The 23,672-nt window shown below is 40.8% G+C and overlaps 1 protein-coding gene across 2 annotated transcripts in view; it reads right to left on the bottom strand.

The window, feature by feature from the left end:
* The window catches only part of DNAJC6 (DnaJ heat shock protein family (Hsp40) member C6), a 36,419-nt gene extending 13,167 nt beyond the window's left edge, over positions 1-23,252 (bottom strand). The window contains exons 1-11 of one of the 2 annotated variants that reach the window (XM_081818563.1): positions 23,034-23,252; positions 18,349-18,482; positions 17,696-17,890; positions 16,263-16,380; positions 14,681-14,760; positions 13,644-13,837; positions 13,455-13,535; positions 10,779-11,213; positions 8,491-8,625; positions 5,885-5,953; positions 4,733-4,867 (exon numbers count right to left, since the gene is read on the bottom strand). In XM_081818563.1, coding sequence (XP_081674689.1) covers positions 4,733-4,867; positions 5,885-5,953; positions 8,491-8,625; positions 10,779-11,213; positions 13,455-13,535; positions 13,644-13,837; positions 14,681-14,760; positions 16,263-16,380; positions 17,696-17,890; positions 18,349-18,482; positions 23,034-23,087 — 1,630 coding nt within the window. In that variant the 5' untranslated portion in view covers positions 23,088-23,252. The remainder of the gene's footprint in view (positions 1-4,732; positions 4,868-5,884; positions 5,954-8,490; positions 8,626-10,778; positions 11,214-13,454; positions 13,536-13,643; positions 13,838-14,680; positions 14,761-16,262; positions 16,381-17,695; positions 17,891-18,348; positions 18,483-23,033) is intronic. The other variant, XM_081818564.1, reaches the window with a different exon arrangement.
* Positions 23,253-23,672: the final 420 nt, after the last annotated feature.

Raw genomic sequence — 23,672 nt, 5'->3', positions numbered from 1 at the left:
ATTGTGGACATTTTGCTGCTATAAACATTGGAATGCATGTGCCCCTTCAAATCACTCTTTGTATCCTTTGGATTAATACCTAATAGTGCAATTGCTGGATCATGGGGTAGTTCTATTTTTAACTTTTTGAGGAACCTCCATACTTTTTTTTTTTAAAGATTTTATTTATTTATTTGACAGAGAGGGACACAGCGAGAAAGGGAACATAAGCAGGGGGAGTAGGAGAGGTAGAAGCAGGCTTCCCGCTGAGCAGAGAGCCAGATGTGGGGCTCGATCCCAGGACCCTGGGATCATGACCTGAGCTGAAGGCAGACGCTTCACGACTGAGCCACCCAGGCGCCCCTCTATACTGTCTTCTAGAGTGGCTGCACCAGTTTGCATTCCCACCAACAGTGTAAAAGGGTTCCCCTTTCTCCTCATCCTTGCCAACATCTCTTGTTTCCTGAATTGTTAATTTTAGCCATTCTGACCGGTATCTCATTGTGGTTTTGATTTGTGCCAAGTGATGTTGAGCATTTTTTCATGTTGACCCCACTTTAAAAATTTGGATTTAAATGGATTTAAATTTAAATCCAAATCTCAGAGAAGTTTCCTGACACGCTCATGATCTCACAGCTAGTTAACGGTACTGGGACTTGACTATAGGCATCCTACCTCCAAATGTCATGCTCATTTGCTTCACCCATAATCCCTAATTCCTCCCCAAATCTCTGAACCTGTTACTACAATTTATCCCTTACTGTCTCTTCTCTCTATAGATCTTTCCCTTTATTCTCATATAGGACTCCTTCTTCCTTCTCCTCTGGGAATGCTGCATTATGGACACTGGGACTTGGAGTCAATCTGAGTTTGAGTCTCAGCTTTATCACCCATTCACACACACATATATGCATCCATCCATCCATCCATTCATTCATCAGTTTTTATAGGGCATCTGTGTGCCATCTACTGTGCTGGGCGCTGGGAACACAGCACTGGGAATATGATCTACAGAAAATTATTGCTCTTCTGAAGCTCAGTGAAAACCTTCACCTCATGGAGCCTCCGTTTCCTCATTTGTAAAACCAGAACTACATCTATATCACAGGTATACCATAAAGACACAAAGACTTTATGGAAATATTTCACAAACCCTGAATTAAGCAAATTAGGAGGCATTATATATTATAATATGATGCAAGTTCATATGCCCAGCATACACTGGTACATCATAAGGGCTCATGGTATTGCCCCCTGTCAGTGTGTAACTCAGAGCACGAAGTGTCTTTCATGAGCTCCTGGGCCCACCTGCCAACAGCACATCAACATACACCTTAGGCTGGGATTTCATTCTGCACTGGGATTTCATTTTACAGTTTAAGGATGTTTACTATCTTCCCTTCTGAATATATATATGTGTGTGTGCGTGAGTGTGTGTGTATGTATACACACACATATATATATAATTTTAAAATTCAATAAATATGGAAAAGCCTAAAAACTAAAAAAAAAAAAAAGTTTCCATAGTCCCATTACACTGCCATTTATTCATTCATTTATAAAACACCATCCAGCATCTTTCACATGCTAGGCTGCAGACACGGTGGTGAAAAGGCAAACGCTGATCCTGCTCTCAAGAGGCTCATCAACATTGCAGGATTTTCTGATGCCTACTCTTCCAGAATATTCTCTACCCATGTTCAGAAATTTAATTTTTAATGCTACTGAAGCTGGGAACTGACAAAAATGCAAAGCAGCAGCTAAACCCAGAGGCCACTGCTATTCTCATTAAAAGCTAAAGCAGTGGTTATCAGCCTTAGTTATGCATTATATTCACCTGGGGAGCTTTTAAAACTCCCTATACTCAGGCCACAGCCAGACCAATTAGATCAGAATGTCTATGGGAGGAACTAAGGCATTGGTGTTCACATCAGAATTGTTGAATGTGAAAATACCTTTTGGAGAAGGACACTGTCTTTTGTCTTTTCTGAAATGCAGCTATGTAATTTAGAAGTTTCATTTTAATCCTTAAAGCAATTACCATGGTGTCAAAAATTCTGGCTTGTAGCCCTTGCTTATACACCTGTTCACTGTGTGGCTTCAGGAAAGTCACTTAACTTTCCTAAATTATGTGACTTGAAAAATGAAGAAATTTAGGAAACCAATTTTCCCAGCAGTTGTAATAATTACTATCTTTCAAAACTGACAAAGAAGTCCTGAACTCCTCCCAGTAGGTTTGTTGTTGTAGTGATATGGGTGTAGATATTCTGAAATTATTTTTGTTGTAGGACAGTTAGTGTTGTTGAGATCCAGGGCAATGGAAGACACATATGTAGAATAGGGCAAGGCACGGAAGATCCCTGTGGTACTGGATGGGATTTTACATATAGTTATACCCACTCATCTCCTCTCTCTAGCTCCTGAAACACAGAGCAATGACACCCACTGCAGTACCAATGAACACACTTGGAGCACAGAACTTGGTTTCCAAATGCCATTTCTACAAAAAGGAATAAGGATTCCTTGGAGAATGACTGATTTTAGGACTGGGGAACAAATATTTCAAGACAAGCCTGGAGCATCTTGTTGTGCCATAAAGAAAGAAGGTTCTCAAAAACTGATGGACACAAGTGAAAAGGACAGAGGAGCCATAAAAAAAGGGGTTTTCACAAACCAAACCAAATCTGAGATGAATCAAAATGATTCAAATGAATCAAAAAGGAATCTATTAGTCCATTCTGATGAGAGACAGAGAGAGAAAAAAAAAAGAGATTCTTTTTAGAGTTGAATGCCAATTAATATACACAAAAAGAAGGGCAGAATCAGAAAATCACAGTTTTGCAACCATAGTAATAACTGCTTCAGGCAAGAATCATTAATGACTGCTAAAGCCAGTAGCTAAATCAGATGGAGAAGAGGATATTCTCACAGAGGGTAGTCTCAAATTGTCTCCAGATTACTCATCAATTACAAAGGGAAAAACTGGTAATTTTGTAATGAAGAAACCTGGCAGACACCCTCTAAAGCAAGTGATCAAAGTTAACATCAAACCCAAATTGAGACTTTCTCAACTGGCCTATATCCTTCAAGGATCAATGTCATGAAAAGCAAAAAAAAAAACAACAAAAAAAAAAACACTCAAAGGAATGATTCCAGATTAAAGGTTTCTAAAAGGACATGATAACTAAATGCAGAATGTGATGCTGGTTTTTAAAAAGAACTTTCTATAAAGATCACCTCTTCAGAGAGGCCTTTCCTAACCACTTGATACCTAAAATAACACCCCAGGCCATCCATCACTCACATGCTCTCTGCTTTTTTTTCTTTTCATAGCGCTTAAGATGGGGCTTATGAGTGTGAGCTCCAGAGCTTCAGGGTGTTGAAACCATGGGACTCGGGTGTGTTACTTAATCGTTTGTGCCCCAGTTTCCTCATCTGCAAAATGAGGATACCAGTCCCAATACCTCAAAATACCTATTGAGGAGATTAAATGAAATGATACATGTAAAACTCTTAAAATAACATTGTTATTTTTTTATTATTTGACACCATATTATATATTTATTCATTTATTGTTTCTTTCCCCTTCTAGAATATAGGCTTTAGGAAGGCAGGAATTTTGTTTTGGTTTTGTTTGTTTAGTGGTAATTAAGACAATGTTAGCACACAGAGGGCACTTAGTAAATAGTTGTGGAATGGATAAAAAATGAACAGTGAATAAGATTTTATTTGAAGTAGAATTTCACCTGATGTTATTATTTTAAAATTTGAAATGTATATTAAGAAGGAAAAGGAAAGAAGGAAAATGACTTTGAGAGTTCTTAAAAGAAAAAAAAATTCTAACGGGTGTATGATGGAAGGTAAAGATTCTGATACAATTACTGGCAAAAATGGAGTCATGCTCTCATTCCCTGCAGACAATTTAGCTCTCAAGCTTCAGAAGGGCTCTCTTGAGAACCTAAACTATCAGCATGGCCAATTCAAAGCTCTGTGTCAGGGATACCCTATCCTTATTTAACCCCGCACTGCCCAGAGGAAGAAGGAAAAAGGAGAAAGAAAAGGTTTCATGACATACTAGTCGAATGAACTGTTCCCTGAAAAAAAGTTTCCTTGGTGAGATGGTTTGAGAACCCTGCAACCTATCCTTTTGGGGAACATCACCATGAACCGTTATGCTAAGAAGTTTTTACAATAATCAAAGTCCACTAAACTTAGTGCTTCCAAAATTACTTCCCCATGGAACACTTATCCTTCAACAATGATTAACATATGATGAAAAACACTTTGAAAATACTATACAGTCAATTTTCTGTATGGAATTTTACAAACTGACCAGAGAGCACTGTAGTCAGCAGAGAGAAGACACAGGATGCCGACGTGAGGCTCTCAGGGGCACCATCACAGGAAGGCCTGTGCATGGCGGGCTCTGTACGGCACAAATCTATCTAACCGGCCTCATTTTTCAGCATTGCCCTACATGTTCGTTACCTTTGCTGCAGCCAGACTCTGTTATCACGTGCTCCTGAAGGTTCTGCTGTACTCATGTTACTAATCCAAAATTAGACATTGGAGAAATGGTTTACTAGGGGTTAATTCCAACCCAGTATTTGAAGCTTGTTTTCTTTTTTCAAAAGCCCATCTCAGGTTTTAGAGTATTGCTTAAGAACACATATTATTTTAGGTCCCGGGTAACAACACCAGAGATTTAGATGTAAGGCTTCGTAGCCAAAGTAAATGCTACTTCTATCTTAACCTGCTGAGTTCACACCTAGTGTCCCAAGGTCAGCAAAAGGATCCAGAGTCTGTGGTTTGTTTTGATGGGTGGGTGTGCCATGTGAGGATCCCGTTGGGCTGGTGGCAGCTGACTTGCTTCCCACTCCAAAACTTCCTGAAAAGGAAATAAAATCATTGAAAATGAGTTAGTTGTCCAAGGCTGAATTCTGAAATTCAGAAATCCAGAACTACCGCTCATCTTGCTCTGAAGGCAAATTAGGATAGGGTTTGCAAATATGTTAGAAGTTGTTAGACCTTATTTCTCTGACTTAAGTGAAGAGTGGCCTGGAGCAGGGACAGGGAACAGAGAAGGCATGTGTCATTTCCTGGCCATCCCTGGAAACTATTATGTCCAGTGTTTACCTCTCATATCACCTGACTTCATTCTTTCCTATGGGGTTTGGAGTCAGGCTTGGATCTGAATTCTGGCTCTGCTACTTCCTAGCTGAGTAATTTGGCATATTGCTTAACTTCTCTGAGCTTCAAAATTTTCTCATTGGTTAAAGAAGGAAATAGCGACTGCTTCAAAAAGTTGCTGTGAGATAAGCATATAGTGTGTGTGTGTGTGTGTGTATGAGTGTGTGTGTTAATTTGCACAGCACTGGAAATGCAATCATACAAGATGGCTCTCAAGAAATACCATATTAGTCATGAGAAAGAGAATTTATTTATTACAGACAAATTCGACACTAAAACAAATCCTTTGTTAAGAAAGAAGACTATTTAGATTATTCAGTACCTACTCTATGCCAGAAAATTTCATATAAGCTATTTCACTTGTACAACTGTGTGGGACAAGAATTATGAACCCTATTTTACAGATTATAAAATGGAGGTTCAGGCTTATAAAAAATCCAAGTGCTTCTAAGTGGTTGAGTTAGCTATATACCCAGATTCATCTAATTCTATTGTCAAGACAGACATTCAGCAAATGAAACTGAGAATAGTTAAATAATGTATAAAACACACTACTATCTTGTCATCAAAGGTGAAAAGCTCCACCAGAAGGTGAGTGTTTAGGAAATTACATAGGTGGGCTATAATACTCTGCAAGTACTCATGACAGCTCAGGTGAAGGATTATGCTTTAGCGATTGGCTAAATGTGCACAAAAATAACCTGTTGACTTTTACCTGGTTTGGTATGCCAATCCCAACCTCCTGAAACATCTGGCTGAATGTTCACAGCAGGTGTACTAGAAGCTGCAAATAGGAAGATGAAAAAGAATCACAACAAAATAGCTGAGAACCTACTTTCCTGAGTTCACACAGAAAAACGCTGTCCCTTCCATGAAGCCTGCATGACCTGCCAACGTCCCAAGTGATTCATCTCTGCCTCTGAGCTCTCCCAATATTCTGCAACACTGATATTTTTGTGCCTTCATCTATGGTTATTACATGATAGTTGGTAGAACACATATACTCTTTGTTTCTCTTCCTTATTTGGCTTACTTATATTTTACTTCCATCCACACTTTGAGTTATAACCGCGCATATGTCTGTCTCCATTAAATTGTTAGTTCCTTGAAGGCAAGAACTATCTTATTCATCTTTGTGTGTCCTACCTCTACCTTTAACACAAAGTCAGTGGCCAATAAGAAAAGGTAAAAAGAAACTTAACCTCCATTTGCCTTAAGTCGGTATTAATAAGTGTATGAGAACCATGATTGGTTTAGAACTGAAATTTTGTTTTCTCCTCTGCTGTGACTGAATGGAGAATGATGAGTCAATCAGAGCATGTACTGAGCACTAACTATATACATCATCTACCATGCCGATGTCACAGTTCATTATCACTCAAAACTAACTTACTGCAGTTTCAAGAGAGACCATTCTGACCCCTCTCAAAATTCCAAATGTAGAATTTAAAAGAAATGTTCAGCTACAGAGAATCAGGTATATTAGAGGAATATACATTGGTAGAGTAAGCTTTTTCTGAATCTATAAAATCTAAATAAGAAACAAGAGACCATAAGAAAGAATTTCTTTTTAAGGCACCTGTAGGTTCTGTCCATAAAATCAGTGAGTAAAATGCAAACATCAAACTTACACGGCAAATAGCAATAAACACACACATGTGCACACACACACATCCCCACCACCACCAAAAGAAACATCAAAGCACCAAAATTAGCATTACCAAGGTTTGCATTTGCCTGTTTTGTTTGCTTAGTAACAACCAAGACATCTTGTACTTTCTCATCATTAAGTTAAAAAGAACATGCCCTTATCAGTCATAATAGTTCTTTCCTTTCTATTTCTCTTCTACCACAGTAACCCATGAAAACTGTGGTGGAAATTAGACAATTTTGCGAACATTTGCTGTTTGATTTCCTTTAAGCTCTGATTTTAGTCTTATATCCAACTAGGATGTAGAAATAGGTGTAAGAATCTCAACTTTATTACTAAGCAAGCCCACAAATCCTTATGACCACCCACCATCTGTAAGGCACCGTACTACAGAACAGAGAACTAAAGACATTGTCTAGCCTCAAGAAATGTAAAATCTGTTGAAGATATAGGAATATACAGATGAAAAGGTAATCATCTAGTATTTTAAATCTTTATTTATTTTGCCTTTTATTATGGTTATTTACTTTTTCTTCCAACACTATGCCCCAAGTGATTGTTGTCTTCAGAGTAGATGTTCAATAAACATCTACAGAACTCAAAGGCACTATTTCTTGATTTTCAGAAGAGATTGGTGATGCCTTGTAGAAGTCAGAGATGGGCAATCTGAACTCCCAATCTGACATGTCAGTCTGACCTATATATTATCCTGTATGATGGTGATGCAACTGACCCACTAACAGTGGAATAACTGTTTTTCCAGCAAGGATAGTGGAAAATTCTTTTCAGTCACTGGCATGACAAAGGTCAAAATAGCAACAAAACAAAGGGGTGCTAACTGGCTGAGAGTGGATGATAAGCATCTTCTAACCAATTCACAAGCACCAGAGAACTGAGTACAGAATTGCCATGCTGACTATGAACATACATACCCATGGGACACAAAAGATAGTACTCTTATGAAAACTGTAAGTTCAAAGTATTAAAGTCGGGGAAAATATATAACCTTATTAACACTATCACTATGCACCAAAGAGACTTAGGAAAAATGAGTTAATTCATTTTATATTTACATATCGTATGGAAAGACAGACACATAATACCTACTATGTGCCCACAATTCTTCTAGGCACTAGGAAAGCATTAATGAACAAAACAAACAAAACTCCCTGCTTTTGTGAGCTCATATTCTCGTGAGGAGAGATGGACAAAGAAAAAGAAACATAACACACGAATAAATTATTGAGTATATTGGAAGTTGATAAATACGATGGAAACAAAAATCTAGAGTAGGGGCACGGAGATGAGTTGTGATATGAAATGGAGCAGTTGAGAGTAGACCCCACTGAGAAGGTACCAGGTGAGCAGAGATCAAAGGAGGTGAAGGAGTTAGTCAAACCAATGCCTGGGGAAGAGGGGACAGCCAGCACAACAGCAAGAGGCCAGTATGGCTAGAATGGAGAGAGCAGGAGGGGGAGGACATGAGGTCACAGCACTGGGGGGCGAGAGCACATAGGCCATGTAGGCCATTTCGATGACTCTCTCCCTTTCCCTCCTCCCTGCCCCACCCCCCGCTCACACACACACACTCCCTCCTAAAATACATAAATAAATAAATAAATAAAATCTTTTATAAATAAATTAATTAATTAATTAAAATACGTTCTTACCATGCACTGTAGGTGAAGGACTTCTTGTAGGCTGAAGAAAGGGGTCACTGGAAGCACTGGACGTGGTCAGAAAAGAACCCAGCAAATCCTGACCTGATGGTTTAGAAGGTGCTCCAAATGGGTCAAAGGCGGCACCTAGACAACAGAAGGAAAAATGTGTTTCTTTGTCCTGTGAGTTCATTCATTAAATTAATATTGAAGAGTTGTCACTATGGCCAGGTCTTAGGTCAAATATTTGAAACACTGGGATGAAGCCCGCCTCCTGGGCTGCTCCACACGGCCATCCCTATCCTTAAAACTTCCCCCAGGGCCAACAGTGGAACCTGAGGATTCCTGACTGCACAGGAACAATCCCATCTTTATGGACAAAGGAGGACTGTAGATTTATCTGCTGGATGATACATAAACACCATCAATGAGGGCCTCGTGGGCCCTCTAGAAATGACCCGCAAAACCATGCTGGGACCAAAGGAAATGCTCCATGAACAACCTGGGCTCATACTGAATATATTAGTGGACAAATACCAGGTAGGGGAGCTCTGCTATCAAGGTGAGCAGTAGAAAACCCCACTGACCAGGTTTTACTTAGTTTTGTTTTGTGTTTTTCGTGATCTCTGGCTCACTTGAAAGTTAGAAAGAGGAGAAAATGAGTGTTGCTATGTCACTCAAATGCTTTCTCAAATAACTTGCTAGAAACCAGATGCAGATAAGTGAGGAAAAGTTTGTGAATGTACTAAGAAGACTAGAACAAAGCAAGCAGCTGAGGCTTCCCGCAACAATACAGTAAAACTAATATTGTATCATTTCTCAGGGCTTACATTGCCTTTCATAAAAAGTACGTCAGCTGCTTCTCAGTCTCTCCTTGCCAGATAGTAGTATTACCTTCATTCCATAGACAATGAAATGGAAGTTTCAGAAAGCCAAGTCAATCAATATATTTAGCCTCAATTTCATTATCTATAACCTGGGGCACAGATTTAATTCACGTCTCAAAGATCCCTTGTAGCTCTGACCCTAGAACGTAACTATCTGCATGAGACTGTGATGAATTAAATCACTGAAAGCCACGCAAGGTGCGTGGCCTTGAAACCTGACTGAGTACTATGGCATTTTGGATCCTGCAGATTTTTTTTCCTGAGAGATCTTTTATTCACTTTGGTGAGTAAGAAGTAGATAAAAGGAAGCCGAACAGATAGGAAACAGCCTGGGACTCAGGGTACCTGGGTACCACTGTGGCTCCATCAATAACTAATGTAGGAGCTTGAGCCTCGACACCCCCATTCTATGATTTTAAGACTCACTTTTACACCAAACGCCTCCAGTTGAACGACTCTAAATCAAGACCACCCCCAGAGCCCTCCAAGAACTGAAGGATTAGCTTGGGAAAGCAAGTTTCCACAGGTTACCATGGGAGTGGAGAGTTGAGACATTTCTCTTTACTCTTCCTAACGTGATGTCATCTTGGTTGATGGGGATGGTAAGAAGGGGCAGCTAAAACGCTGACCCAGCTACAGCATCTTGCAAATTTCAAAGCATTGTGGATGACCGGTCATAGGTCGGGTCTGTAGCAGTGAGCAAAGGGAAGCCGGACCACATGGGCAACAACTGCTTGGTTACAGTCAATGGTGGTGCTGGCCTAAGTCCCTTAAATGCCTCCTGAGCCAACCAAGTACTTCTCTGCATAACCAAAGTGCATTCAGAAAATCACAATTCCAGGAAGACATTACAGGAAAACTAAGAGAGAGCTCTCAAGTCGAATGGCTCAGTTTTGGACCCTGGCCCCACCAATAACAAGCTGTATAAATATACACTACTAATTTGACCCTAAGCCTCCATTTCCTTAACTCTAAAAATAGGGACAATAATAGCACCTAATTACCAGGTTTTTATAATAATTGAATCCATGTTTAGTGTTAAATTTCATGTTAGGCAAACGTAAGTACCCCAAGATTATTAGCTGTTATTATTAGTAATAATTCATCAATCTGCATCTCCAAGCAGAAGTCACTAAAGCAGCTCAGGGACTGAAGATTTGGGAAAAAAAAAAAAAAAAAGCAAAAACAAAGAAAGAATGAAGAGCTCAAGCATTCACTCTTACACTGTCCTACCAAAATGGACAACATTTCCATTTCCTCTTGTGTTCTCCATTTAACCGAAGATAGAGACCTCTGAGAGCCTTTCAGGGAGACCAGAAAAGTCTCGCTTACGAGGAAAGTTCAATTTCGCCTGCCTGGCCCCAAGGTTACAATTCAAAACTGAGAGGTACAGTGCAACATGGAAAACATTACCTTCTCCCACTCTTAGGGTTGGAGATGCGGACGTGGAGGTGGCAGATCGGCGTGGTGTTGACTGGGCGGACGCAGGTCCACTCGGATGAAACATGTCTTCTACCCCTGACTGGCCAGCCTGGGCAGGCCCGGCTGCACCTCCACCCCCAAACAGGTCACTCAGCAGTTCAGAATTGGTGGGAGGTGCCACTGGCGGAGAAAAGTTCTTACTCACTGCAGACCCTTCTAGACCCAGAAGGTCCACATCCTCGGGGGGTGGAGGAGCAGTGGACCCCTGCTGCTTTTTGCTGGGCTTTTTAGCTCCATGATGTTGGTCACCACTGGTGTTGCCGTGTGGACTGGAAAGGGTCAGAAGTTCATCGTCCGACTGCTCACTTTCTGGATTCACTAGGGCAGCATGGTCCTCCTCACAGAATGATTTTTCTGATTTCTGATCTAAGGAAGGCAGAGGTGCCCATAATAAGTTAGTTACTGGCCACAGCATTACTGATTTTTGTGAGTGAAGTCAGTCCATTACTCCAGAAAGACAAAGGAGCAGCCCTGAGCAAACAATGCTTTCAGACCCTTACCAGTGGAAAACCTGATGTATTTCTCATGTCATTCAATCACCCTTTGTTGAGCATCTGAGGGGCAGGATAGCATAATGGGGACGAGCAGGAACTTCGGAGCCGGACAGGCTGGGTCTGAATCCCACCTCTACTACTTACTGGTTCTGCGACATTGAGAAAGTTACTTTACTTCTGCTCTGTGCCTTGGTCTCCTCCTCAGCAAAATGGGGGTAACAAAGAGTACCTAACTCTGCTGGCTACTGTAAGGATTACATAAGATGATAAAGAGAAAGTGTTCAGACCAATATTATGTAGTACTTAAGTGTTTACGAGTATGATTATGATTATTATCTTCCAGGTGCTATTGCTAGGTGCTTTGGGGAAAAAACCTGTTATTTCCTAATCCTTTGCTGATTCCTCTCACTGTCTTTTCTTTTCCAGGCCTGCGGCCAAAAGCAAGTCCTTCCTCCCACAGTCTGGAGTGGAAGCAAGCCACACACACCTAACAAGTGAATAGATGGAGAGGCTCCGCTCAGGATGGTCCTTAGACCCTTTCAGCATCAGATGGGCAGCAAGGAAGAGGCCCGTTCTGGAGAAGGGATGGAGAGGCTGATGAGCGACTTTCCAGGCCCTCCTTGAGACAGATCCTCCAAGGGAACTTCCTTATTTAATGTCAGCTAGACCCACATTCTAAATCAAGTACACATCCATATCCCTACTCCCCAATTCTGAAATGCAAAAAGCTATGAAATGGGAAACGTTTCCCTAAGTTTGGAACAAATTCAGCTGGTGGAAAAATCTGACCAGAACTGATGTGAAAGTATTTATAATCTTCATTTACCTCACCCAGTGTGATTCTTTTTATGTTTCACTGCAGAAACATGAATATGTTCCATTACAAGTTGTCTGAGATGCCGCTGGGGATGCTAAGTAATATACAATTTAGGTACCATATCACCTTTCTAAAAGTCGAAAACTTTTGCAATTCCTAAATGCTTCTGGTTCTGTGAGGTTCAGATAAGAAATGTACATTTGTGCTAAAACCTATTTCAGAGCCTAACAGGAATGATTTCTAAATTACTTACTACAATGTCAATGGAGAGGGAAAAGTGAAGTTTTATTAAAAGCCCTTATGTGAGGAAGGTAAGATGGTAGGGGACTTGTTACTGTGGGAACTGGGAAGTCTACCTGCTGTCTAGATTTCGCTGGGCTTTTCAATTTTTTTTTTTAATGTTATTGGTTCCACTCCTCAGTAGGAAATTCTGAAAGTAAGGCTTTTAATTCAAAGGAATTCTGTGAACTTTTTTTGTCACGAAACATGGAAAACTCCATAGGCAATGGGAATACCATCTTATGTTCACATAGTGAAGAAAGGTCAATCAAGAGAATTTTATCCAGAGCATTTCCAAAGCTATTTTTCTACCCCTTTCCTAGAGAAAGTTCTTGTGATTCAATTCTGCATTGAATCTTGCAGTTAACCTCAGCAAACGCTACAGCAAGGAGGCAAATGTGTATGGACAGAATGCCAATGCCAGTCTACCGATGGCAGCAGTCTGAAGTGTTATGTTGGAAAGATTCTAAAAACATCTCCAGGTTTGGCAGAAAAGGATACTGTGACTGAGCCCAATTTCTGCCATGGCTGTTAAAGCACGTAGCAGAGACATATGGGCGAAATGTGTGCCTTTTCTGTACCGGAGGAAGCTTAGATCCACCCTGTTGGTGGTGAGAGCCCTCTGGGGGAAGTGCCAGACTTTGTATTTTCAGAACATGTACTCGAGGGCATTCGTGTGTCAGCAGCATAAAGGGAAATACTAGAAAATATCATGCTTATTTGTAAATCCAGGAAAGATGTGATCCAGAACACAGCATAGAGAGAAAAGGTAGAATTTGGCTGAAAATGGTTTTCTACATCAGTCTAAGAGTACCCATGGAGTTGAAAGTAGGGAAGTGATTTCACATCGCCTGATTTGAAAAAAGGAATGAGCAGGGAGGGTGTGAAATAAGGAGGAACAAGGATGACTTCAAGTATTGCTGTCTTTGAGGCTGCTTCGAGGACAAACCATGTTTACAGAAGAACCATGTAACTTAAGTATCTAACCACATAACTCAGAGAAATGCCTGGAAGTACCTTGCCAACAGAGAGAGGAAAAGAAGCCACCTTGCCCAAAATGCCTGGGGTTGTCTGGAGGGATGTCTACTGGAGCCTGTCCTGCAAGACAGAAGGCCATGAAACATCAATGAAACACAGTAAAGAAGTCAAAGTGATACATAACACAGAGGCTTTGTCCTGAAAACAAAACCACCAGGGGACTCTTACCTCCTAAGACCAGAGTATCCTGATGCTCCTGGTGAGACGAGAAGAGGATGCTGGGATTGATATCTTTTGTGCAGTAATGTTCCCAGGGTGGGGTTAAGTCTATCACTTTGTCGTGGGGCTGTAGTTCTACATCCAGAGTCACCTGAAATAGCTGAGGATATTTTTCTGGTACATCACATGCATCCAACTCAGGTCTACAGAGGAATTTAAAAGAAGAAGATCGGTGAAAAACAATGGGATCAGAATGATGTTCAGCACAGAAACCATTGTAGGTTGACCCAGGTTAACCCCTCAGACTCATTCCTCGGGAAAAAGCAGTCATTAACCAGTTAAGTTACTTTACTGTTCTGAGCCTGTTTTCCTCATCTAGAGAAAAGAGGAGAATAATGCCTACTCAAAGAATTTGGATACTACCACTTGTGAAAGCATTCTAGAAGGATGGCTGATAGATCCAGCCAGTATGCCTGGGTCAGGCCAAATCTGTTGTTAACATAATGAAACAGCCCCCAGCTGCCACCCTGAGCTCTTGAATGTCCACTCTACCCTGACCCTATCCCCCTGGCTTCAGCCACCCTTCTGAGTTCCCAACACCACACCATATTAAAGCAACTAAGGTTCGTACAGAGGGGTACCCTTCTTCAGTGCTATGGCCTGGCATTCTGTCTGAAGGGTCATCGCTCATATCATACCACAGATTAAACTGCGCTCCCTGTTGAAAAACACAAAGGGATATACAGATGCAAAGGGTCACAGTATTGATACTTTGTTTCCACTTTGTTTAGTCTTGTTCCCTCACACGGAATTTTAGACCTTTCTGTTTGAAGTCTTCGATCCTATTGTGTTCAAGACAAATTATACCCAATTGCAAGTTGTAAAACGCAACCAGGCTCTCTGCGTTGCTAAGCTACACTCTAACAGTCCTGCAGCACAGGATTCCAGAGGATGCTGCCACACGAAGCCAATGAGCTTTGGGCACTTGGCTTCCAGCATTTCACAGCTGCTTGTATTGAAAGGGGTGTTCGGCAAGCAGCACTCACTTGGTGAACTTTAAAACTGTGGTTTCCAGTGGTATGAATCCAGTATGAAACTGAAGCTGGAATATCTGGGTGTTGGTCACCTAAAAATACAGGAGAGAAGCACATTAAAATCAACCCGTGAAAAGGGAATCGGATCAAAAGATTATATTTTGGGGAGCCATGCACCTTCAAATGTTTCAACATCTGAGCCTTTGTTTACTATGAATACTAAGTGACCTTGCCATTTGGTAATGGCCCAGTGTTATTTCCAGCCTCTCTTCCCCCATGAACTCTGCTTGGGCAAACCATTTCTTCCTCCATTAATGTCTCACGCTCTTGCACACTGCCATACCTTGGCTCATTCCATTCCTCTACCCAGAATGCCCCTGCTCCAACCTGATGAACTCCTCCTTCAAGGGCCACCTTACAAGGTCATATCCTCTCTGTAGCCTTTCTGTAGCCACCACTGGCTAAAACAAACCACTCCCATTATGGCATCCCATCCCACCTCTACTCTGATAGTGGATATTCAGACATGTGGTGACTTTCTCCTGCTAGGCTGAGCTCCCGAAGGGCAGGGACACAGTCTTATTCTTGTCTGTCCTAAATCCCTAAGGCGATGACTGGCACGGAGCATGCACTTAGCAAATATTTGATGAATTAAAATACAAGTACTTATTACATTATTCATAATATCCAGGAAGAGGCAAGACCCAAATGTCTATCAACTGATGAAGAGATTAATGAAAAGTATTAGAGCCACAATGGAATATTATTTGGTCATATAAAGGAATGAAGTACTGATACATGATACAACATGGATGAATTTCAGAAACATGCTAAGTGAAAGAAGCCATTCTCAAAGGACCACATATTGTATGATTCCGTTTATATGAAACGTCCCAAATAGGCAAGTCTATAGAAACAGAACGTAGATTAGTGGTTACCCAGGGGATGGAAATGGGGAATGGGCAGTGCCTGCTAGTAAGTATAGGGTTTCTTCTGGGCATGACAAAGATGTTCTGGAATTATATAGTGGTGCTGCAAAACCTTTTGAAAATACTAAATATAATTGTACTGTACACATTAAAAGAGTGAATTTTATGTTAATATGTGAATTTCATGGTAATAAAAAAATTGAAAAAATATAATTACTTAATCCCACACCCGTCATAGAAATATCGCCTCTCACATTGATTCAAATGGGACACTATAAAAAAGGGCACAAGCTTCTAAAGAGCAAGGTTTGCTAGAAGCTCTAGGGCTGTCAGCTTCTGGCAAAGACATCATGCCAAGGACGGGGCAAATCACCACCTCTCTGAGTCTCATTCCCTATAAAATAGGGAAATCGGTATAAGTAATCTTTAAAGGCTCTTTCTAATTCTAAAACTACAAGTCACTCAAATCCAAAGTGATGCAGAGAAAAGACTCCAAAATACTCCTTATATTAAGGGATGCCTGGCTGGCTCAGCCAGCAGAGCATAGGGTCATGAATTCAAGCTCCACACTGGGCATAGAGCTTACTTTAAAGAATAAGATACAATAAAATACTCCTAGTAAAGGCTCAGAAGAGTTTATGCCATGATTCTTCATGAAACCATACCTTAGCCTGTAGCCGGCTCCCAATGGTTGACCTCAAATGATACATGGAAACAACCACATCTCCTTGTACAGTGATGCTCAAGGGAATGAAGATTTTTCCATCTTGGACCCGGTATTCTCTTTAAACAGAAACAAAAATATACACTGAAAGAGTCCAGTCTTGTATAATCACATAGGTAGAGTCCTCTGTGGCTCTGGCCAAGGGACCTGTTGCCCAAGCCTGGACCCAAGAACCATTTCCTATCTTGAGCAGAGTCAGGAGCATGGCTGTGGGTGCAAACTGGTTTTACCATGGGATACTGTTGGTCTGATGCTAGGGCCTCTCTCTCTCCATCCCATCTGGACTTCCAGATAAATTGACTGCCCATCCTTACTCTGCAGATCTCATAAACCTCAAGTACACCTAGCTCTGATGTATTTGTCATTTCCTAACTTTAAATGAATAGTTAAAGCAGGGACAGAGGGAACAAAAATATCCAACCAAGATCATAATGCCATGCTCTATGAGGGTCTTGGATACCAATCCCCAAATTCAACCTATTCCAAATTAACTTCATCTTTATTTTTAAAGATTTTATTTATTTATTTGTCAGAGAGAGAGAGAGGGAGTGCACGAGGAGGGGGCAGTGCCAGGCTGAGCAAGGAGCTCCTGCTGAGCAAGGAGCCCGATGTGGGACTCGACTCCTGGAACCTGAGATCATGACCTGAGCCAAAGGCAGATGCCTAACAGACTGAGGCACCCAGGCGTCCCAAACTAACTTCATTTTATGTTACCATCCACTCCCTGCTCTCCACACCTCCTACCACCTCCCACTGGCACCTGCTCTTTATTGTGGATTCTATAACTTCTTTAATTACATCACCATCTACCTCATTGCTCACCCAGAAACTTCGTTCATCCCTGATTCTTCCCTCATCCTCACCAAAACTCATCAAGGTCATCTCTTTCTTAAATGTGCAGGTCCTCAGTCCCCATCACTGTCTTAACCCTCATTATAGCTCACGTTAGTCCCTTACTTGTGTCTCCATTTGAGAAGGAGCTATAGCATCCCTTGACTTACTTGTGCTTTTCTATAATTACAACCTACACAGAACTTTGTTTTTTAATATCAGCCATGTCACAGCAATGCAGTCCTCACAGGAAGAATATGATCCAGCTTATACAAGAGTTGAGCAATTCACAAGAAGAAGTGAAAAAAAGTATCATGACTGGGGTACCTGGGTGGCTCTGTCAGTTAAGAGTCTGCCTTTGGCTCAGGTCACGATCTCAGGGTCCTGGGATCGAGCCCCACATCAGGCTCCCTGTTCAGCAGGGAGCCTGCTTCTCCCTCTCCCTCTACCCTTCCCCCCTACCACTTGTACTCGCTCTCTTGTGTGCTCTCTCTCTCTCAAATAAAATCTTAAAAAAAAAAAAAGAAAAGTATCATAACTTACTTCATTCGTTCAAAATCTGCACAGGTTGTATATATTTTGGTTTCTCCAATCAATACATCACAGTAAGGACGACATCCATTTCTCTGTTTGTTAAAAAAAGGAACTGGACTGACAGTGATGGACTTAATGGTGAGAGGCTTGAAGTGAGGGCGGTAGGGTTTGTCTGCTAGGAGGTCACACATATAGCCCAGGTATCTGAAACAGAAGATTGACATTCTGTCAGTGCCTAGCACACCAGAAGAAAGAAGCAATCAATCTTTGCTATGAAGTCTGTTCTTGTAAATTTAATGTGATAATTTCTTAAACATTAACTACCAAAAAAGGATGTAGCCATTTAGGAAAGCTTTCATCTAGTGACATTACTATATTTCCCCGAAAGAACTGATAAAAGGGTATTTATTAAGTGAAAAAGCTTATGGGAGCCTTATACTAGCTCCATATTTGCACATCTATTCCTATTTGATATACCAGATTCAATTTATCAGCTAAAGGCTGGCTCTGGAAAAAATTTAGGATTTATCAAAAAAGGAGAGGCAATTTAAATAAGAGAAAAGAAGAAACTGTGACTAATGGGAATATAATAAGTCAATTACCTAAAAAGGGTTTTCTTTTTTAAAAACATCTGGGCCTACCCTGCATCTAGCTTACTTTACCTCCTGTGGGATGGCGACAATCCGATTCCGGGTCGCTTTGCATATAACAATCGCACAGCCGGGCCAGGAGTGGAGTAGAGATTACAGAAAATGAACATAGCACCAACCAGAATTGACGATGCTGCCCGTCCATCCTGCCAAGGAAGATACATAAACCTGTCACAAACATGGTCCAATCAGCCACTCACCACCAAGAATGGCTATACTTGCAGTTAAAAGAGGGGAGAAAGAGGGAGAATTCCTCTTAACAGAATGATTTTCAGTTCAAAACTATGCACTTGAAAACCGAACTCTGTCCCAGCTCTTCAAGTCACAAAGCAGCAAGGAAGACTTATTCTTAGGGCAAAATTAACTCTCTACTAACCTAAGAAACCAAGCAACATAAATTTGATTTGCATATATTTACTGAAAAATAATCTAATCTTCAAAGTAACTTTGGACTTATTGGATCAGAACTAGTAGTTGAGGTCTCTTGGTTGCAGGCCAGAGGTAGAGTTGACAGATTAGGTAAATACTGCTTTTTGGAATATGCTATGTATATATTTCACCCAAGGTATGTTCCTAGAACCATAGAAAATAAAGAAGCTTCACATGATTCAACCACATTCAATGGAGAAATATATGCAGTAACATTCCCAACAGATGGTGACCCAGGTTCTTCTAGAATACTTTAAGTGACATGGAGCTTGCTGCTACTTGAAGAAGCCCAGTCCAGCTTACAAAGTTCTTTATCCTGAATAAGTTGAGTTGAAGTCTATTCCACTCAGTGATCCTCATTCTTCCTTCTGTCAGGAAAGAGTAAGCCTACTTTTTTCTCCCTGGGAAAGCCTTTTACATGTCTGAAATACCCTCCCTTTCCACCAACTCTTCTATTTTCCAGGTTAAAAACACACCCAATCTGTGATGGCTAATTCTGTGTCAACTTGACTGGGTTAAGGGATGCTCAGATAGCTGGTAAAATATTACTTCCAGATGTGTCTATGAGGGTGTTTCTAAAAGAGATCAGCATTTGATTCAGTAGACTGAGTAAAGAAAGATACACCCTTGTCAACATGAGTGGGCATCATCTAATCTGTTGAGGACCCGAATAGAACCAAAAAGTAAAGGAAGGGTGAATTTTCTATCTTCTTGAGCTGGGAATGTCTACTTTCTTCTGCCCTGGGACATTAGAGCCCCTGGTTCTCAGGCCTTGGACTCACACTGAATTACATCGCCAGCTTTTCTGGTTCTCTAGCTTGCAGAGAGCAAACAAATTGTGGGACTTCTCAGCCTCTGTAACTGTGTGAGCCAATTCCTATAATAAATACATTATAAGTTGGTTCTGTTTCTCTAAAGAACCCCAACTAATACAGTTCCTTTGATTCTTCCTCATTTGATATTCCATTTTCAGAGACATCATTTGGCAAACTCTCTCTGAACAGACTCATTTTATTTTTTTTATTTTTTTTTTTAAGATTTTATTTATTTATCAGAGAGAGAGAGAGAGAGACAGAGGCAGGCAGAGGGAGAAGCAGGCTCCTTGCTGAGCAAGGAGCCTGATGTGGGACTCGGTCACAGGACCCTGGGATCATGACCTGAGCCGAAGGCAGACACTTAACCAACTGAGCCACCCAGGCATCCCTGAACAGACTCATTTTAAAACAACAACCTTAAATGTGCTACCCAGATGTGAAATGCAAGATATGAGATACACTCCAACCACATTAGAGAGGAAAAGAAATATCATCTTCCTTATTCTGGACACTATGCTTTTACTAACATAACCCCAAGCCCAACTAGTTTATATGGAGGCTAAGTCACACCATAAGCTCTTATTGATCTTCCTATCCATTAAAACCCCTAGTTCTTTTTCAAATGATGTGTTAAGCTAAGAGACAAATATATTTAATCTTTTACAACAAGATTTGGGACTTTACATTTATCCTGTGTCTAATTTCACATTGTTAGCTTCTGTTAAACAACCAACCTGCAATGGCTTTATAAAATCCAGATTCATTATATGACCTTCCCAGTTCTGAGAAAATTGGTAAGCTTGATCTTCATATCATCATCAACGTTTTTAATTAAAAGAGCAACCAAACGCAACCTTTTCCTGGGAGGATGCTGATCCATTAATCACCTAGCTTTGGAAGCAGATACTGAGCCACAATCCAACTAAATGTAGAACAACCTAGCCCAAATTTCTCTATCTTGATTATAAGAAATTGGGAAATATATTACAGGAATCCAATAAACTGTCCCTACTAATCTATTGGTCTTGTTGTTTTGATACGTGTGTTCATAATGAAGCAATGAGGACTTCTTTCTCCTAAGAGTTCAAAATCATCTGTGCAAAGATTTATATTAGAATTTTGCCTTGAATTGCCATCAGGTTCACCAGCCTGTAACTTTCCAGGATCAACCTCCTCCATCTTTTGGAAAAACTCTCCTGTCTGCCTCTATTTCCTGTTTCTTCATATCACATAAGGAGTCCATGATTGCTTTTCTAAGCACTCTCAGCATTCTGTAACAGAATTTAAGTCTAGAGAGTGGATTATTTTTAAGTACTGTGAGGCTCTCTTCTTATCTCACTACCTATCAGCTATGTCTTAATGAACATTGTTACTCCCTTCCTAGTGTGACATTTGTTCCCGATAGAGAAAACAGAATAAAGGAGTTAAGATTATACCATGTGCCTCAAGCATTTGTTATTGTCCTTATCCCAAGGACAGTTTTTTTTTTAAAGACGTTTTTCTTAATCTTCATTCCTTTTAGACTTAGCCTTCCTGATAACTCTTACCTGATTCATGGCTCTTAGGATATAGGCCCCCCTCCCTTTATCCACCACGCAAGTCTTTTTAAAAGTTTAACTAGTTTTGTTTTGTTTTGTTTTTTAAAGATTTTATTTATTTGTTCATAAGAGACAGAGAGAAAGAGAGGAGAGGCAGAGGGAGAAGCAGGCTCCCCGCCGAGCAGGGAGCCCGATGCAGGGCTCGATCCCAGCACCCTGGGATCATGACCTGAGCCAAAGGCAGACGCTTAACCATCTGAGCCACCCAGGCACCCAGTTTAACTAGTTTTTTATGCAAAGATGAGTATATGCTTATTATTTTTATTAAGACAGAAATATACATGATAAAAAATAAAAGCTCCCACTTCCCACTTCCAGCTTCAATTCCATTTCCCAAAGACTTGGTGCAGATGTACGACTCATACATATCCTTTTTCAGTGAGCTGGAGAGCAGCTGATGGTGTCATAATCCTTTGTCTGCTTCTTTTTTCTTCTTTGCTGGCTTTTGATTCTTCATGATTGTATCATAAGAACAGAAAGCCTCTGGTGTCTCTTAAGCCATCTTCCCTTACAAAGCTGTCAGACTTTGGCTCTCTGAACTTTTAGAAAGTTCTTGAGTGAAGAGAAAATCACCACAGTGCCTAAAGGCTGCTTAGTCCCTGAAAGTAATCTGTTCTGTTGCACAGTCTGTTGTGCTTCCAAAGGAAAACCCTTTGGCCTTTTGCATTAAACTCCTATGAACACTAAGTGCTTTTCCTTTGTTGCCAAGAGTTTGAGAACATGAGATGGAAAGAAGAAAATCTTTAGCTTTCTTCCCTCTTTTAGCCAACTGGCTGTCAAGAAGGAGGGAGAAAATCATCAGATAATCCTAGAGCAAAAAAATACACCCTGACATTTCTAAAAGCAATGAATAGTTCCAGTATTTATGCTCAGATTCCACTTGTGTGTCCATTTGTTCATGTATGCAATCACTGATTCCAACCCTTCATACCTGGGTACAAAGGTAAAGAAGACACAGTTCTTGCCTGCAACATGCTTACAGTCTAGTAGGAAAACAGGCAGATCACCAGATTACGAGGATGCCACAGAGGACATTTAGATATACAGTGGGAATGTCCATACTGTGAAAATACTCATGAGTCAGAAAGATTTTGCCAGAGCTGAGTTTTAAACGATAGGTAAGAAGCCACCAGAGAAGAGTTGGGGAAAGGGACTCTAAGAAGTCAGGGATCAGAAGAGTCATCAGTCCCAAAGGAACTGCTGTAACATACAATCAATCTATGTGACTACTTACAAGGGCAGAGGGGTCTTCTTATTTCATTTTTATTCAAGCACAAAAAGAAATGATAAGTATTCCAATGTGTTTATCAAGAAACACAGAAATCGGGCGCCTGGGTGGCTCAGTTGGTTAAGCGACTGCCTTCGGCTCAGGTCATGATCCTGGAGTCCCTGGATCGAGTCCCGCATCGGGCTCCCTGCTTGGCAGGGAGTCTGCTTCTCCCTCTGACCCTCCTCTCTCTCATGCTCTCTGTCTCTCATTCTCTCTCTCTCTCAAATAAATAAATAAAATCTTTAAAAAAAAAAAAAAGAAACACAGAAATCAATGGTATTTTTGCCTATGTACCCACAATCCTTGTTTCTACCTCTTTTATAATACTTAGTACATTCTAGAGGTCCTGTATTATGTGTATGTATCTGCCTCTCTCAAAAGTACTAAAGCTTTAAGGCAAGAATAATAAATTCCTCCCTCGTTTTTATATCCCTCACATTACCTAGTTCCTAAGTAGGGATTCAATAAATGCTTATTCAGCTTAAATGTTACCTGTCCACCAGTCTGTATAGAGCCAGGTGTATTTGGCCAAACCAAACCCACCTACCACAAATGACAGCAACAACAACAATAAAGGTTACTCACCAAGCAGTGGACAACACAGACGTTTTTGGGATTCTGTAGTAGCCAATTATACATATTCCGACACACAGCAAAAAGGTTGTGCAAACTGGGGGCCTGCCTGATGGGCCAACTGCATTCTGAGACCTAAGGGAACAGAGCATGAAGGAAATGAATTCCCCAAGCGACTCCTCTCCATAAGGAGCTATCACACCGAACAACTTCTGGAATATGATACCACATTCTCTTTTAATATAGACAGGAAGAGATGGGAACAGGGTCCAAACACAGAAGAGTTGTTTAATATAACAATTTCTTAATTAAAAAATTCCATTCCAGTAGAGGTATTCCAGTAAAGGTATCAAAACACACATTTTGAAGTACATTTTAAATAAAAATAGACCATTTAGGGGTACCTGGGTGGCTCAGTCAGTTAAGCGACCAACTCTTGATTTCAGCTCAGGTCATGATCTCAGGGTCATGAGATCAAGCCCTGCATTGGGCTCTGCGCTCAGCATGGAGTCTGCTTGAGAGTCTCTCTTTCCCTCTCCCTCTGCCCTCTCCCCCAACCCACTCTCTTACCCCCATGCGCACACGCACACGCATGCACGCTCTCTCTCTAAAAAAATAAAATAGACCATTTAAACTATATATTTGGATTTT

This window comes from Leptonychotes weddellii, chromosome 4, assembly GCF_054177405.1.
Source record: "Leptonychotes weddellii isolate Sample4059 chromosome 4, ASM5417740v2, whole genome shotgun sequence".
Taxonomy (NCBI): Eukaryota; Metazoa; Chordata; class Mammalia; order Carnivora; family Phocidae; genus Leptonychotes; species Leptonychotes weddellii.
The sequence above is the reverse complement of the archived record's forward strand: the minus strand, read 5'-3'. Positions and strand labels throughout refer to the sequence as shown.